At 40.8% G+C, this 18,751-nt stretch overlaps 1 protein-coding gene across 3 annotated transcripts in view; it reads left to right on the forward strand.

Annotated features, from left to right (window-relative positions):
- Nucleotides 1-18,751, forward strand: part of sipa1l2 (signal-induced proliferation-associated 1 like 2) — a 62,228-nt gene that overhangs the window by 29,839 nt on the left and 13,638 nt on the right. For all 3 annotated transcript variants that reach the window (XM_057361448.1, XM_057361450.1, XM_057361449.1), the window contains exons 3-13: nt 83-210; nt 1,371-1,559; nt 3,770-3,944; nt 4,219-4,322; nt 6,240-6,397; nt 7,520-8,105; nt 9,626-9,900; nt 11,999-12,223; nt 14,262-14,399; nt 17,531-17,610; nt 17,816-17,922. In XM_057361448.1, coding sequence (XP_057217431.1) covers nt 83-210; nt 1,371-1,559; nt 3,770-3,944; nt 4,219-4,322; nt 6,240-6,397; nt 7,520-8,105; nt 9,626-9,900; nt 11,999-12,223; nt 14,262-14,399; nt 17,531-17,610; nt 17,816-17,922 — 2,165 coding nt within the window. The remainder of the gene's footprint in view (nt 1-82; nt 211-1,370; nt 1,560-3,769; nt 3,945-4,218; nt 4,323-6,239; nt 6,398-7,519; nt 8,106-9,625; nt 9,901-11,998; nt 12,224-14,261; nt 14,400-17,530; nt 17,611-17,815; nt 17,923-18,751) is intronic.

Raw genomic sequence — 18,751 nt, forward strand, 5'->3', positions numbered from 1 at the left:
ACAAAAATGCATTTTATTTCATTTTAAAAGAGATTTAAGTAAGGTTTTAATCTCTTCTCACTATATATATTTTTTCTTTTAGAGCACCAGAACTACTTTGGTCTTGATGAGAACTTGGGCCCGGTGGCAGTAAGCATCCGGAGAGAGAGACTGGAGGATGGGAAGGATGGACCACAGTATGATTATAGAGTCATTTTCAGGACCAGCGAGGTAGGATGGCATCTGTTAAAACGCACCAGTTAATAGATTTCTGTAGGTTAAGACATGCATGAAAACACATTATAGCTGTGAAATCACAAATGCAAATATGGAGATTGTATATCTGTCCGTTCAAGGCCTGCTCCTCTTACCAAACCAGTTTTTATTCAGAATATATATCCATTCGCATATTCTGTCTCCTTTTTAAATGAGTGCGTTAAATCTCAATTTGTTTTTTCATAAATGCAATAAAATGTTAAATAAACCGAGAGTAACTTTTCGCATGCTTTTATCAGAAAATGGAATGACTTCTCATTAATTTATAATTGATTTCCACCTCCCCTTAAGTGCATTTCCCGAAGCATTTCCACGATCTCCTCTGAATACCAAATAGATCTGACTTAATAATGGCATTGATTGTTTCGAAAACCAACTAAAGATGCATAACGTCCATGGTGCTCTTGAGTTTTCCATGTGTGGTGACGTAAATTTAGTTACTGTACTACGTGGGTCTTACCATTGACGGCATTACAGCAGTGCTGACCGGTATGGCTTTCAAAATGGCAAGAGATCTTTCAGATGCAGTTTGCCAGGGATTTTCCTGACCTTGGCAGTATGGTTTGCTGAAGTCGCGGTTGGGCGTACAATGGCTCTCTTGCTAAAAGCCAAAGCGTTACTTCAGCATCCGCTGCAGTTAGTTGAGCTCAATTATTCATCCTGAAGGTTGGCATGATGTGAAGCTGGTTTTGGAAAAAGCGCCTTGGCATTTTTGAGACTTCTGGAATGATTTATCCATATGTTCAATGAAAGGATTTGGCCATGCTGTGAAGGGTACAGAATTAACTTTTTGCCAGTGGTAGGTGAATTGAGAACATTTGCCTTTCATAAATAGTTCTTAGTATTCCATAAACTGTATTTTGCTTAAAAAAATGTGGGATTATTTACTGACATTTCCTTTTTTGCATATTGGTATCTTAATAAAACCGAACCGTTCCTTTGATTTTTTAGCACAATGACAGTATACATTTTGGACCCTGATGTTTTTTAAATTTGTTAAGTGGTTACATTGAAGTTCAGCGAACTATATACACACACTACCACTTTCTTACAAGTTTTTTTCCCTTCACACCGTCCATCTGTCAGTCTCCACTAACCTTCCTCACCCTCCTCAGCTCACCACCTTAAGAGGGTCGATCCTGGAGGACGCCGTCCCCTCCACGGCGAAGCACGGGATGTCCCGCAGTCTCCCTCTGAAAGAGGTGCTGGAGTATGTTGTTCCTGAGCTGAACATTCAATGCCTCAGACTGGCCACCAGCTCACCCAAAGTCCCAGAACAGTTGCTGAAACTGGATCAGCAGGGGGTGAGTTTTACACATACAGAATAATAATGTTGTAGTTACGCTTGGTTTTAACATATTTAATCTGAGAAATTGCTGTTTGCGCTCTTCACAATCCCTTTTAAGGTTTTAAAGGTCCTTATCTTGGATAAATTAATAACTAAAATGGTCGGGGGGGGAATTAATAACGTAAATGGTCAGGGTAATTTCAGTGGGCAATTCATTATTAGAAGGATTGTGCAAACGGTCGTACTACTGTTTTGATATTGACAGACAATTCGGCAAACACAATGTGACATAAAGGAAGAAATATTCATTCTTAAGGAAGATTCATAGCATGCGGTCAACAATGTTATAAACCGTACATGTCTGCAAAAGCTTGTAATTACTAAGACATAATCAGGTGGGGGTTTAAGAAACCCTCAATTATATCCTTACGTCCCATTCGCTAAGACTTTTAATATGTACTGATAAAAACAGATGTTTTTAAACCTCTGCTGATGGTGTGACATCCTTAAAAGCTACTGTTCATTCAGCGAGATTCTAAAGTGGTGCCGATCCGGTGCTGATGGTCTCACAACATTACCGTTTAAAGGTTCAGATTGCTGGTGCATCAAAATTAGATGGTGTTTTACTGAAGGAACCTCTTTAAAAGAGAAAGATCTCATTACTTATTGATGGACTTGACGCGCACATCCCAGGCGCTAGTAAAACCATGAGATGAGCAGTTTTGTCTAAATTGATTGAACAGAATTTGAGAGGCAGTAAAGGGCTTGATCGATATCGCAGGCACACGACAGCCGGAGGGAGAAGTTCTCCAGAGAAGCCCTGCAGAACAATGTGTGCATTGAGAGAGGTTAGATTTAAAATTAATGTTGGAATGTTGGTGATTATAAATCGTATTTAGGTTTTTTGTAAATCAGTCACGGTAAATTAGTACATTTTAAAGGACATTAAAAGAGAGAGCTTAAAAGGCGAGTCATTGTCTCCCCCCGGCATCGTCATGACAACCACCTAGCCAAAAATAATGGCCACTTGACCTGTCTGAGACGCTGCCAACTGTGACCAGCAATACTTACAGTGAAAATAAAAGAAAATCATTGCTGCTTTTATGCTTTCTTTCATCCATCTTTGGCTGTTTCTTCATCTCGCCACCCTATGCAATGCCCCCCCCCCCATATCCCCCCACCACTTTTATAATGTCTTTTCTCTCTAGAGAATGTTGATGGCATTTTCATGGCACAAAAGCCAAAGCAATTGTCAGTAAAGCACTAAAATTGCTTTTACCATTTTTTAAAATTGGTATGGGCTGGGATTTGGAGAAATTACTATAGACTTCTTAAAGATTCCTGTGTCTCTGTAACCGTCCAAAGTCAAACTTGTCACCACGTTTACCATTAAATGTTGTGAATGTTAATGTAGCTTACTGTACATAATTTTATTGTTTGTCAAAATAAATGACAAAGTGTATTATGGCTTGTCCAGTCATACTGTATGCCAAAACCCCAGCATCTGCTTCAGTTGCTCTTTTCTCTGTCTTTGGTTGATATGTGTGTCTCATACATAATGCAGAAGGGAAATCTGAGGCCAGTCTACATGTCATTATGGACTTTTTATGTGTCAGGCTTTTGCGCAGATTGATAGCACTTAACAGGACTAGATGGCCACTTATGGTAGGCGATGTATATTACAGTACTGTGACCATGTGCTTCAAGAGGGCTTTTTGATGATGTCGTGTCATGTGATGTTAAGTGGAGTACTTTTTTCTATAAACTCATATAGGGTCATGGAAAGGTTGTTCAATTATTATTTTTTCGGGGGGCTGCATCAATAAAAATACATTCTGTTATGTAATTAATTACTTTTATAATGCACAGCTAGTCTGTATTGAGATATAAATCACAGGACCAAGACACAAAAAGGTACAAATTTATTATTTGCAATAATGTTGAAACCTGCATTGTTACCTATGCAAGGAAATAAATGCATGCACAAAAATGTTGATATATGCCTGTCTGTCGTCATGAATAATAATATAATGGAAAACATCTATGACATTAGTGGTCAAATGATGTAAGCTGTCATTATACAAATATTGACTATGGAATTGGCCAATCAGAATGAAGCATTACATAGTGATATAATAAATGTTTTCAAGGTTTTACAATTCACAGAGATATAATAACTGACTTTTTTAGAAAATTTGAAACTGATATTCTCTTTGTAATTTGTAGCTAAGCTACCAGCACAAGGTGGGCATCTTGTACTGCCAGGCAGGCCAGAGCACAGAGGAAGAGATGTACAACAATGAGAGTGGTAGTCCCGCACTGGACGAGTTTCTCGAACTGCTGGGTCAGAAGGTCCGTCTGAAGGGCTTTACAAAGTTCAGGGCACAGCTGGACAACAAAAGTAAGTGCCTCTTTCTTAATCTTTCACATGATGTATAATGTTTGAATGATCCTCTTTCACTGCTTGGCGATATGAGGTTCATTTTTAAAATGGGTTCTGCTAATAAATTGTTCTTGGTCAGTTTGGGTATATAGGCCATGCACAATTTCTCATAATCTCTCCACAGATGAGCCATTTGCAAATGAGTACACGTTAAGCCACACAGGAAACTAATTTAGTGTTTGTGTGATTTAGTGGTATTATGTGTGTCATTATAATCTCATCTTCTGTATAGCCGACTCCACTGGCACACACTCTCTCTACACCACCTATAAAGACTTTGAGCTGATGTTTCATGTCTCTACAATGCTGCCCTACACACCCAACAACAGACAACAAGTGAGTTTCCTTTTTTGCAGGAAGTAAGATGAAATGTAAATATGATCTCAAAAGCATCATTTTCCATCGTTTTCTTGTACTTTAATCAGAACCATATTATTTGAGAAGCAATTTTATAAATAAAAAAATGCCAATATAGACTTTTGGATCTACGTGTGTGTGGGGGCAGAATTTTCATTGTCAGAAGAACTGTTCCTGTAAGAGTTGTGGTTGGCTCCCATAATAATTTCGTCATTAAAGTGGCCATAACTCGGACAGTTTCTGCACATTTCATGTTAATCTTGAGTACTTACAGAATAGTGTCGCACCCTTCAAATATCCGTAGACTCTTTAGTTTGATCACATTTATAAAAGACAGATACAGCTGAATGATTATTTCCGAAAACATGCGGCGCATGCGGGGGGGGTCCGGAACTAAAGCACGTGCGCATCCATTGCCAACAAAACACAGACATATGACTTAGTTTCACTTACTGCGTGCGGTTCATGTCCGGCATCTTTTAGCGCTGGGACCGCGGCATCCATCAGTTTCAAACGATCTGCAAATCCAGCGTTATATCCACCATTTATTTAACGTCCATCACTAAAATGCCGTGAACAAACAAACACACCTCAACTTCTCTCAATATCGCAAGAGTAACGAGCTGCAGCTGCAGGCCCACAGCGCCGCCAATCTTGATGGTAAGCGGGTCTTCCTATCGCTCGTCGGTTGACGTGTGGGCGGGCTACTTCTTTCGCCTTGCCGTGGGTGTGCTTTTCTGGGAGAATTGCCCAATAATGGACTAAAAAAGTACAAAACTGATTTTCATGTTCCAAAAAAAACTTTCCGAAACCTATACGAACGCTGGGGGAGTGTATCGAGCACAGAACTACTACGTGATACATCCAACTAGTTTATTTAACATTGTAAGGAAGTCAGAATGCATGAAACACCGTTGCATATCCCATTTAAAAGCACACAAAACTACAGTCCAAGATAGACTTCTATTATTGCTGGATTATGCACACATCATCATGCACCTGTGCAAATGAGATTCAGACCCCGTGTGATCAGTTTCTTGGTCCTCTAGACAAGCCCTATAATCTCTTTCAGCTCCCGTCAGCTCTCCGTTCAAGTGCCCGGTCTTGATCTGTACATCTTTACAGACTCCACAAACCCCAGACCATTGGTCCTGCATGCTGCTAATTGTAAACGCTTGAGCACATCGTCATGGCAACCGTCTGAATTGCCCCATCTTATCAAAAAACTCTCCCGTTCCAGTTACCCAGACGAGGAACAGATTCTTTGTCTTAAGTAATTAGTTAGACATATCAGAGATAATTAATAGGAAATTAGTAGATTTTTTAAGCGTTTAAGATCTTAATGAGTGTTTTAATTTATTTGGTGAAGCAAATGTGAAAGATTTATTTCCTTTCTGCGCTGTACTTTTCAATAGGCGGAACAATCCTAATAGAGTCTGTGGCAAATTAATTTACCACCGTAAAAGCTTTCCATCGAAATCCCTTTGCCTAGACAGAGCTCAGACGGATAAAGAAATTGAGATGTGTGATTTTTAAGGAAAGCTGTTTTTACAGAATGGGAAGTGAAGGAGACTGTTTGGTTGATTTGTGAGATTTGTAGTTTCCTTTCCACAGTATACAGGTCCAATAATCTTGGAATTTGAGATTCTAAGTTTGCTCTTTGGATAAGAACATAAAAGATATACAGAAAACTACAGCTATACCTTTACATTTATTGACATCACTGGTGCTCACTTTTATTGACTAATGTGTTATTTGGGGAACAAAAAAACGAATACATACCATTGCCCTAAAAGAAGAAAACGCTTAAAATAAAAACATAAAAATTGTATTGTTATTTAACCCTTTTCTGGTTGGTTATGTATTATAATGACTATTATCTCTACCCCTATCCAGCTACTGAGGAAGAGGCACATTGGGAATGACATTGTCACCATCATTTTCCAAGAACCAGGAGCTCTTCCCTTCACACCCCAAAACATACGGTCTCACTTTCAGCACGTCTTCATCATAGTCAAAGTCCACAACCCCTGTACCGAGCATGTGTGCTACAGGTAAGAAAAAATAAAGCTTCATTTGAAGGTAAAATATCAATCACTCCTTAAAAATAAGGGTGCTTAAAAGGTTCTTCACAGTGATGCCATAGAAGAACCATTTTTGGTTCCACAAAGAACCATTTAGTAAAAGGTTCTTTAAAGAACCATCTCTTTCTTATCTTTTAATGATCTGAAGAACCTTTTTTCGCCACGAAGAATCTTTTGTGAAACAGAAGGGTTCTTCAGATGTTAAAGGTTCTTTGTGGAACCATTTAGACAAAAAATGTTATTTTATGGCATGGTGAAGTACCTTCATTTTTAAGAGTGTATTTCAGCCTAAGCCTCTTGAATAAATGCTTCGGTTAGACATATGATGTAAGACACATGGTGTGACGGTTTGGCTCGCACACGTTTCTTTGCTCAACTAAATACTGTTTCTGTGAAAGTCCGGTCCCTTTTGACTGAATCCAATTTGGTAAATGAAAGATTTCATCTTGAGGACGATAGAGGAAGATGCTTTCCAAACAGCTTGGCGACAGTCAAGATTTGACCTCTCCGAATGATAGAGAGGATTAAAGGATAAGATCGGAGGGAATTCAATTTCCAGTCATATTTACTCACTTGGGCGACTTTTAAGTTTGTTCAGCGTAACGTTGCGTAGAAGCAGAGGGAGCTCAGAAACCGTCGCAAAGGAAAATTGGCTGTTTCATCTTCTAAGCAGATCAGTGTCACACTGCTGCAGAACTATTTCAGATTCGAAGTTTGAAGTCAGATGGACAACCTTGCTTTATACTACAGATGTTTGCATCGCAAGTTCTTAGTTTGAAGTCAAAAGTCTTTCTGTGTGAAATAGATCAAGAGAAGTTTCAGAAAATTAGTTTATTTAATATCCAAAAATGAGAATGATTTGCATGCCCTCATGTTGTTTCCATTTGAGCACAAGGTAGAAATGTTCAAATGTTTATTTATACGCAACTATAGTTAATAAGCTTGACAGCTTAACGATTCACTGGAAAAACAACATTATACGTGTTTGGACAACATAGGAATGCAATGACAGGATTTTCATTTCTCATAAATGATTGCTTTAATTAAAAAGACAAAAAAGTATTTTCAACCTTTATTTACTATATCCCACAGTGTTGCAGTTGCCAGATCCAAAGATGTGCCTGCGTTTGGTCCTTCCATCCCCAAAGGCGTGATGTTCCCCAAGTCTGCTGTGTTCCGGGACTTCCTATTGGCTAAGGTTATTAACGGCGAAAACGCGGCGCACAAATCCGAGAAGTTCCGCGTCATGGCCACGCGTACCCGCCACGAATACCTCAAAGACCTGGCGGAGAACTATACTAGTGCCACGCCGGTGGACGCCTCTGGAGCAAAGTTCAGCTTCATCACCCTCGGCGCCAAAAGGAAGGAACGTAGCCGGCCAAGGCTCAACGCTCATCTGCACAGCGCGGGGGCCATCACGTGGTCGGTGGTTGCCCGGGACAACAGCCAGTCTGCCGATATCGGTTGTTTGCTGGCTGTCTCTCGAGAGTTTGTGGTGCTCATCGAGGAGGCTTCCAAGGAAGTGGTTTTTAACTGTTATTGCAGGGACGTGATTGGCTGGAGCTCGTCCTCCCTGGCGGGCAGGGTGAAGCTCTTTTACGAGCGCGGCGAATGCGTGGTGTTTTCCGTGCAGGACGGATGCCCAGAGGAGGTGCGAGAGGTCACGCAGCGATTAGAGGTATGTGCTGCAGATCTAAGGGAAAAGCTCAAGTTAACTTTAATCTGGAGCTCAGATCAGGATTGACTTTTAACTGTCGTTAAGGAGTCGGTGTTGGTATACAGGATCAAGTTTCTGTTTGGAGTATCTGCAGCTGCAATCTTTGGGACGAGGGTCACTGGATTAGCATTAGAAAGGCAAAAAAGATCGTGTTAGAACAGAACACCTTATAGTTTACCTTAAATCTTACCTAAGAGGCCACTGTGGCATCAGCACTTGAATTCCCTAAACTGCATTCACATTTGTGTGAATGTAAAAACAATCAAGGGTTAAATAAACATAAAAACCTCACTGATTTTTGAGTACTAAGTGAACACTATTGGAAGGTTTCAGGTCTTCAGAAATAATAACCTTAAAGAAATAGTTATTGTTATTTCTTCATCCTTACAATGTTCAGAATCTAAATATATTTGTATATGACTCTTTCTGTGGAACACAAAAGGTATTTTTGAGACATGACTGGTGTTTTTGTTCATACAATGGAAGTCAATGGGAGCAAATATTGTTTGGTTACCAACGTTCTTGAAAATATCTTCTTTTGTGTTCTGCAGAAGAAAGAGTCATACAGGTTTGGAATGACATAATGGTAGAATTTTCAGTTTTGCCCTTCACTGTTCTCAGCTGGTCCAGATCTGTAGACTGCTTTGTACAGTGTGTGGGGAGGGTTTTGTATGGACCGCTGTGATGGATACAGTCAGCGTGTGTGGTCAGTTCACTATGTGACTCTTCACAGCTTGTAAAATGCCTTCTGTTAACTCGTAACATATCTCATAAACACCTCTTAAATGTTGTTTATTGCGTTGTGTGGTTTGTTGATGTCATCGTATCATTTGTGTAGTGGACCGGAAGCAGATTTAATTCAATTGTTTTCATGCAAAATCTCAATGTGCATTCCAAAATGCATTTTAATAACAGTATAGGTGTTTCTGTGACAAGAATTTGGCCTTTTTGTGTTAGATTACATGGTTTCAAAAAACCTTATTTCCACCATCAGCAGTTGAGCAACAGATCATTGAAACAAGATTGTGTTTCTTTTTAGCCCTTAAGGGCCTTTTGTTGTTGCTTAGGATGCTAAGAATGGTGCCTTTGGGCTTTTAGTAGCTTTGCAGAATAAGAGTAAGATCAGTTTACCTTAAGTTCTCCTAAAACTGTTTGTTTTGGAATAGAGGAGCTGAGTGCAGAAGGTCTAAACTGATATATGAAACGTTGGTTTAGGTGTTTGGTTTTCTGTATGGGGCTTAGAATGCAATTCAAATCTGCTCCTATCTCTGTTATTCATGAGACCATCAGCCTGTTGAGTTGTGACATCGTATGTTGGTTTGACATGAGTTAATTTCACCCTTGGAAGCTTGAGATATCCGGCCATAGGCGGATAGTCTGACCATCCTGCTTGCTCATGTTACATTTTCCACTTTAAAGATTCGCATAGATAAAGCATAATCAACAATGCATCAGTCTAACCAGGACTGTGTTCTTCTCAGATGGTCACAAGGGGCTGCGAGGCAGTGGAGATGACCCTGCGCAGAAACGCCCTGGGACAGCTGGGTTTCCACGTGAACTTTGAGGGCGTGGTGGCTGATGTGGAGCCTTTTGGGTTCGCCTGGCAGGCGGGACTTCGCCCCGGGTGCCGTTTAGTCGAAATCTGCAAAGTGCCCGTTGGGACGCTAAATCACGAACAGATGATCGACCTACTGCGAACCTCCACCCCGGTCATGGTGGTCGTCTTGCATCCGCACGAGGACGGCACCCCCAGGAGGTACAGTTTTTTCCTTTTCACCTTTATTTTCTTCAGCCATTCTCATATTTGTTTTACTTTCATGCTTATTTGTTGTATATGCATGTAAAAGATGTGACAAATATGTATACGTTTATATTACCAAGATTGCAGCCAGAAATTAGTCAATTTTATATATTATAAATACATATAGCTGGCTAAAATAATCTGTATTTTCTGTCATGAACATGTCTGGCTACATTTCGCAATACAGCCCTTCAAATGAAATCTTTATGTAATGTATGGACAGATGGGCCGCACCAGTTTCTCACTGGTACACAGAGGTCACCTTTGCGAATGATATGATCATAGACCAGTCTTGGTTTGCCGAGGCTAAACATTGTGGAAACCACTTACAGAAAACAGGCCTGCAGTAGAATGCATCCCAGATGAACTTGGTTGAACATGAGTTTCATATTCTGGGGTTTACTGAAAACATCTGAGGGCAGAGATTAAAGTGAATTTCTGAACTGTCAATAACTGGATTGACTTGTATTGCCCCCTGTAAGGCATAATGCCAGACTCTTTGCCCTTTGTAAACCAAAATATATAGGATTTCTGGATTATCTGAAGTGCTGTATATTGCTGTATTTTAGGGCGAGTCTGTTCTAGAGGGATGTAGTTAACAGAAACATGCCCGGGCAAGTCAGGATTGTATTTAGTTACTCTGCTGATATTGCGCCAGGGCAAATAGTTTTGCAATAATATTCCATTCGAAGGTCAGTGAACAATAGCTTCAGTTAGTCAGGTGCCTGTGTAAACTGAATGGCTTAAAGAAATGTTTGCTAGACGTTTTTTAGCAACCCGACTTTATTAATTTCCAAAAGCAATAACGTCATAGATGGTCTTAAAAATGATGGAATTACAAATGGTAATTAATCTGCCAAGAACTTCGTTTGGTTTTGTTTGTATGCCATTTCTCAATTGTGTGAATTTGTGTTTGAGAGCCTGTGAGAGTGTGGTGTGCTTCACAGAAGTATTTTTTCAAGTACTGCATCTTATTTTGGAGTCTGAGCAAGTCTCACTCGAGAGCTCTTGGCTGTTCTAGCTTTTCATTCGAGAAGAAAACCAGAGGTTCTTGTTTTGGAAGTATCTCAGTGTGCGTGTGTTTGTGTGTCTGTGTGAGAGGATCAGATCGGAAAACACATCATTAACTATCAACGGATCCTGCTGACGTGAGCCGGACTTGTGTTCGATTTTTGTCTGTTCGTTTGCTTTCTTGTTATTTCTCTCTCTCCCTCTCTCTTTCTTTCTCTCCCTCTTTCGCTTACGCACACACATTGTTGACAATTACAGCAAAATACAGTACATCATTTGTCTGATACCATTTGTCATCTCATTTGCGGATTTATCTCTTCTCTTGTCCTTCAGTGATTATAATCAAATCATTTCCACCATTTTCACTTCAATATTCAGCATCAAGGGAAGACACTTTAAGTTGAAAGATTGAAAAAAGAAGGACTGAAAAACACTAGATTCACAAATTGCCGCATAAATAGCCTGTCTCACAGTTTTAAATTTATAATTTATCTTTATTTATATATTTTAACAGACTTGAGCTCAGAAGCGTGAAGGAAGCGATGTAGCTATCGGGGGTCTTTGACCTGTAACTTAGCTGTCATGATAATCATCATTCTTTCAGAAGGAACATTCTGCCCCCGTAATGCAGTTTTCAACCTCCCAGCCATTTCAAAGCTAATTAACTGTATAGAAACACAGTCAGTGATGTAACCGAGAATCAGGTTAATCCATAATAGTGATGTGATCACTCCCCGCAGGCGCTTTTTTAGAATTAATTATGTTGTTGGGGACATGTTGTGCAGTTGTTTTTAAAAGGAGATAAACAGGTCGGCTACACAAACACAAACTTAACATTATGCTTGGCAGCACTGGACAAAAACCTGGATCCAGTTAGACCTGGTTTGTTTCCTGTCGGAAATGGTTAAACCAGCTACTTTGTTCCACTACACTATTTTTTATATATGGGATATATAAGACTATACCAGAAAGAGAACGGTAGTTTTCAAATAACTTCCTTGCTCATAATGGATTTGTGTCTTGTCTGCTCTGTGTCCCGCAGAGGCGCTTCAGAGTTGTATCGCGTCCCCATTATGGAGTACAAGACGCTTGGTACTGGGCCCGGTTGGCATCGGATGACTCACGTTCCCCAGGCGCTGCCGCTTTCTCGTGTTTCTCCCACTCAGGGTCCAGATCGACCCTCCCCGAGCCAACAGATGTTCCAGTATGCCCAGGCTGCCATCTCACGCAGCACTTCGTTCGATAAGAAGTACCAGGATGGCTCCAGGTAAGAGTCTAATATCTGTCCTGCTGAAAAGACAAGCTCATCTGCCTGCTTTTTATTCGTTTTCTCAGACGTCTTACATGGAAGTGAGATGATTTTAGTACATCATAACATCTTACTCTTGAATTTAAAGGAGAGATTTGAGAAAAGTGTGGAGAGGTTCTCACAGAGGTTTAGAGTGGATTGATTTGGCTTTTGTAATTGATCCTCCATTGCAGTCATCTCTGTTACAGTATGATCACACCCAGCTGTGGTTCATGCTTACTCAGCGCTGTGTGTGCTCGCCCTTCCACGTGCATGTGTCAGATGTCAATACTGTCCGTAGGCGTTTTCACTAGGTTTCATCTCATGGTGTATATTCAGCTGAATAGATCATCATCGATCCTGGTTTCCTATTTCGTATGCTGATTGATCAGAAAATCTGTTTGTATGGAAAGATAAAGCAAACACGGCGTTAATTGTCTTTGATCTGACAAGAAGCCTGGGAATGAACATATGAACATCTACCTATATTAATGCTTGATGAATTATGCAGAGAAATATCTGGGTCATATTCAACTTAAGAATTTAAAGTATTTTCCTGTAACTTTTTATTTATTTAAGTTGAAGTTTATAAAACCTGAAATATTTTATTTTTATTTAATAATTAAAAACATTATTAAACATTTGTAATTATTACACATTTAATTTCATCGGCACGTGGCCCGAAGTTAACTTCTGGTCTGTGTTTGTTGGTCTCGTGGCTCATAATAATACTACAGTATTTATATTTTATTTCATTTATATTCATATTTTATTGTATAATAATTGTATTAAACAAACTGTTTGTTGCATTTTATTGTTTATTAATTTGATCAAATAAACAATTCTTGTAACTTTGTCACATTTAAGTTTAGCCAAGTAGCGGTTCTTATACTGGTAACCCAAAATAATACTGGCAAGACATACTTTTATCTTGCTAACCAAATAATTTACTTATTTCTTTTGCTTGTGATCAGAAATAATCTGAAGGGACTTCTTTCGGGGTGTGTACCAGAAGTTAAGTTTAGGCCATAACGTTTGTTTATGTTGTTGCTTTAAAACCGTCTAAAATTGTACTTGATATTTTATTACTGTAATCGAATAAATCTTTTTTTGGTTAATTATGACCTGACATTTCTAAGCAGATTCCTGAGATTCATTCTAAACTATTTACCATACTGTACACAAGACTAAACCGCGTCCAGATGTTACAGGGTGCCTCGTACAGACAGCCAAGCAGAGCCAATAGTCATGTTTTCCTTGAGTGTCGTCCGTTGTTAGGCTGTGTTTGCCAGCAGCTGTGAATGTGTCAGGACAGGTAACAAACAGCAACACCTGGTTTTCATCCACGCTGAGCTGCAGATGAGTGTGAACAGCACAGCAGCAGGAACTATAAGAAACAATGATTCATAACGGTAATTATCCTGACACATCTCTGCTGACATATACACTAAATTTGTCTTAGAGGGGAAATCCAAAAGATTGTGTATAAAGGCCATTAAGAATGACACACCACCCTGCGGATTAGAGAAACTGAAAACCGTTCGTGTCCGAATCTGGCATTCGGATTTCTCAGGAGACGCCTTGCATGGTGAGCTAATTGGGTGCTTGATTTTCCAGCCCCGCAAAGTCTGAAGCTCTTGAACATTACACGTCTTCTTTTGCCGTTGAGCGTTGATGCGTGTTGCATACTAGTCTCTTCACCTTGTCTGAAATACACCCACCTTTGTGGCCCCTTCACCCGGCTTGTCATCTCCTCCCCGCTGTGCCGAAATCCACATTGCACACGGTCTGTCATTCCCTTCTGTATTTCCCTTATTCCCACCCTCCGCATCACACCTACACTCAGCCCTGGAGACTCACAGACCCCGCTATGAATAGTATCCGCTCTGCTTTTTTTTGACAGTGTTTCCTCCCTCTGGGCGATAATATGAATGAGTCTCCTTCGGGTCGTTGTTTTAGGTTTGTCTGGGGCCTTTCTTTGATTAATGAGCGTCTTCCTTTTGTTTGCTCATTTCAGGGTGTTGCAGGACTTCGAGATCGTTCAGAGTCCGTCTGGAAATCCCGGCCAGCATTACTGCAGCTCCCCCAGTAACCAGTCGACCTCCAGCGACCCGGGGCCCTGCGGCACATGGGCGCAGAAAGCCAGTTATGATGGGTAATGAGATTCAGCAGCCATGTAGCTCAGACACCAACAAGCCTGGCCATTTCAGAGGACATGACAGAGGCTAATTATTAGAGATTTGGTGCAAATCTTTAGTGTAAAGAGAATTAGGTGCGATTGAGAAGTAAGTTGATATTGGCGTGCCGTTCTGGCTCCTGTTTTCTGTCATCTCTGGTATGAGATAATGTTTCATGACCGGTTTTGTGATGATCAGCTGTTCATTCGCAGACAGTCGAATAGTCTTGTAGCCACCAGACCCCACCCCAACAATGCCAGAGTTGGTTTTACACCTTTCTAACTATTCATAATGTTACATGGATTACCATTCATTCAAGAAATGTATTTGCTATTCTGAAATGTATTTTGTATATATTCTATATTGTTTATATTTCAGAATCAGAAAGAGCTTTATTGCCAAGTATGTTTGCACATACAAGGAATTTGTTTTGGTGACAGGAGCATCCAGAACACAGAAACAGCAACAACAGTACACAGAGACCATAACACAATAGAATACAGTACACAATGATTTAAATAAGGGCCTATGGGTATAAAAAATTAAGAAATACAATACAATAAACATAAGATAAAGATATAGAGAGTAAAGCTATGTGTGTATGTAAATATGTACAAGTAAAAAATAAGAATAGACTATTGTAGTACAAGTTATGTGCTATATACAGCAGAATGAATGAAATATAATTTACAGAAAAAGTTGTATAAAAATAGATAGTGTATTATCTGGAGGATATAATTAATATTGCACTTAATTATTATTGCTCAGAGTTATTAATTGCACGGTGTGTAAAAACATTTAACTGTTCAAGAGGTAGATGGCCTGAGGGAAGAAGCTGTTTTTGTGTCTGGTTGTTTTGGTGCTCAGTGCTCTGTAGCGCCGACCAGACGGCAGCATTGTGAAGAGATGATGGCTTGGATGTGAGAGGTCCAGGGTGATTTTCTGAGCCCTTTTCCTCACTCTGGATGTATACAGTTCTTGGAGGGTGGGCAGGGGAGCACCAATGATCTTCTCAGCAGTCCGAACCGTCCTCTGTAGTCTTCTGATGTCTGACTTTGTGGCTGAGCCAAACCAGACAGTGATGGATGTGCAGAGGACAGACTCTATGACAGCTGAGTAAAACTGTTTTAATAGAGTTTGTGGTAGGTTGAACTTCTTCAGCTGATGTAAGAAGTACAACCTTTGCTGGGCTTTTTTAGCAATGGAGCCAATGTGATTGTCCCACTTCAGGTTCTGAGAGATGGTGGTGCCCAGGAACCTGAATGACTCCACTGCTGCCACAGTGCTGTTCATGATGGTGAGAGGGGGGAGTGCAGGGGGGTTTCTCCTGAAGTCCACAATCGTCTCCACTGTTTTAAGCGTGTTCAGCTCCAAGTTGTTATGACTGCACCAGACAGCCAGCTGCTCAGCCTCCTGTCTGTACGCAGACTCATCACCATCCTGGATGAGGCCAATGAGTGTGGTGTCGTCTGCGAACTTCAGAAGTCTGACAGAAGGGTCCTGGGCAGTGCAGTCATTTGTGTACAGGGAGAAGAGCAGTGGGGAGAGAACGCACCCCTGGGGGGCGCCAGTGCTGATTGTGCGGGTGCTGGATGTGAGTTTCCCCATTCTCACTAACTGCTGCCTGTCTGTCAGAAAGCTGGTGATCCACTGACAGATAGAGCCAGGAACAGATAGCTGGGTTAACTTTGTCTGGAGCAGTGATGGGATGATGGTGTTGAAAGCAGAGCTGAAGTCCACAAACAGGATCCTCACATAGGTCCCTGGTCTATCCAGATGTTTCAGGACAAAATGCAGCCCCATGTTAACTGCATCCTCAACAGACCTGTTTGCTCTGTAGGCAAACTGCAGGGGGTCCAGTAAGGGTTCTGTGATGTCCTTCAGATAAGCCAGTACCAGTCTCTCGAATGACTTCATGACCACAGATGTGAGAGCGACGGGTCTGTAGTCATTCAGTCCTGTGATTTTGGGTTTCTTTGGGATGGGGATTATGGTGGAGCGCTTGAAACAGGAAGGAACTGTGCACAGCTCCAGTGATCTGTTGAAGATCTGTGAGAAGATGAAGGCCAGTTGAATAGCACAGCTTTTAAGACAGGCTGGGGAGATACCATCTGGGCCTGGTGCTTTTCTTGTCTTTTGTTTCCTAAAGACTCGGCACACATCCTCTTCACTGATCTGAAGTGCAGGAGGTGGGGTGACTGAAGGTGATAGGTGTTGTGTAGAGAGAATGTCAGAGTTGGAGTGAGGTGTAAAGTTAGCATTTTCAAATCTGCAGTAAAAGTCATTCAGATCATTGACCAGGTGTTGATTGCCTGCAAAATTGGGGGATGGTGGCTTGTAGTTGGTGATGTCTTTAAGGCCTTTCCACAAAGACGCAGGGTCGTTGGCTGAAAACCGGTTTTCCAACTTTTTAGAGTAGTTTCTCTTAGCCACTCTGATCTCCTTTGTCAATGTGTTCCTAGCCTGCTTGTACAAGACTTTGTCCCCTTTTCTGTAGGCATCCTCCTTGGCTTGGCGAATCTGTTTGAGTTTTGCTGAGAACCATGGTTTATCATTGTTGTATTTTAAGGAAGTCCTGGTAGGAATGCACAAATCCTCACAGAAACGGATGTATGATGTTACAGTCTCTGTGAGCTCGTCCAGATCGGTGGTAGCAGCTTCAAAAACACTCCAATCGGTGCACTCGAAACAGGCCCGCTCTGTTTCATTGGTCCATCTTTTAACAGTCCTTACCATAGGTTTGGCAGCTTTTAGTTTCTGCCTGTAGGCTGGGATAAGGTGAACCAGGCAGTGATCAGACAGTCCTAAAGCTGCTCTAGCGATATGCATTCTTTATTGTGGTGTAGCAATGGTCCAAAATATTTTTGTCTCTGGTAGAGCATGTGATGTGTGTGTTGTCTGTATTTTGGCAGCTCGAGTGTAAGCTGCCAAAATATTTCTTTATATTTAGATATATATTCTACAAACATTACATTACGTTACCATGTTTTACAATACATACAGTATTTTACAGTATACAGTATTATTATTTCAAACTCTTATTTTCATTTTTTTGATCAGGCGGTACAATTTGGTTGGTTGATGAATTTTTTGCCAACACTTTTTATAGATTGCAGTCACCTGCTCTTCAAGACCAGCCAGAAGAAAAGGAAGACCGCGAGCACAAGCTGGAGAGAACACGATCTGCCGGTACGGAACAACTCTTTCAATTGTTTTTAAACCACAAGAGTTGTGTTTGCTCAAATGTCTCATTGAAACCCATTATATTTCACTGAAGTGCAAGTGGCCTTATTGAATTTAATAAGCAACATTAAATAACTTGAGATATTGATTTTACATAACTTGAATAAACAACGCTCCTATTGATATGTAACATCATGCCTGTGATTTTCAGGGTCGCCTTGTGTTCCAGAGGCCAAGTGGCACATCCCCTCCACCAAGATCTTGAACAGAGGTCTGCAGAGACAGGGTGCGAAAGACTCACCTGGTAAATTCCCTCGAGTAAGTACTCAATCAATGAATTATGTGATCTCTCTCTATGTGCTTATTATTATATTATAAACTGAAAGCTCTTTGAAGGCCAGACGCTGTTCGTTTTCCCGGTCAGTCTACAAAGCCGTGATATTTGTTAAGACAACCGTTCACCTAAAATAAAACATTGTTCGCGTTTCTCGCCCTCATGTCCTTTCAGACGTGTTTGACTTTCTTCTGTGAATCACAAAAGAAAAATTGTAAAGAATGTTGTTGCTCTTTCTGCCATACAATGAGAGTGAATAGTGACTGAGACTGTCAGTCAGTAACCTTCTGTTTAAAGTCTCCTGTTGTCTTCCATGGATGAAAGAAAATATGCAGGTTTGAAACAGCATGAGGGGTGAGTAAAAGATGACCGAATTTTTTTGACGGGGACAGATTATGGCCTTCAAAAAGCTTTCCGGTTAGAATATTTTCTTTTTTGGGTGATTTGTTCTTGCTTACATAGAGACATGCAAAAATCTGGTTATTAGATCAGAAATGTCCTATCAATACATTCTTACTGTACATGAACTCTAGCATATGTTATGCACTTGCATGCGTGTGCGTCCAACTGTTTGCATGTTTATATGTGGCTGTTGAGTGCAGTGACCTCATTAGTCAGGAACATGTATTTGGCAGCGTCGCAAACCCGCCACATTTCTCCGCGCGGGTTGGTAGTCGCCCAGAGAGGTCACGGGTGTGGCGGAAAGGGGGGTTGACATCTATGGCAGATGGCCCATAGTGCCACATCTAGACATGTGATCCCTGTGGGAATTTACGTGAGAATGAGGAAGACTGCTCAGTTACAGAATGACAC

This window comes from Triplophysa rosa, linkage group LG20 (assembly GCF_024868665.1).
Source record: "Triplophysa rosa linkage group LG20, Trosa_1v2, whole genome shotgun sequence".
Lineage (NCBI taxonomy): Eukaryota > Metazoa > Chordata > Actinopteri > Cypriniformes > Nemacheilidae > Triplophysa > Triplophysa rosa.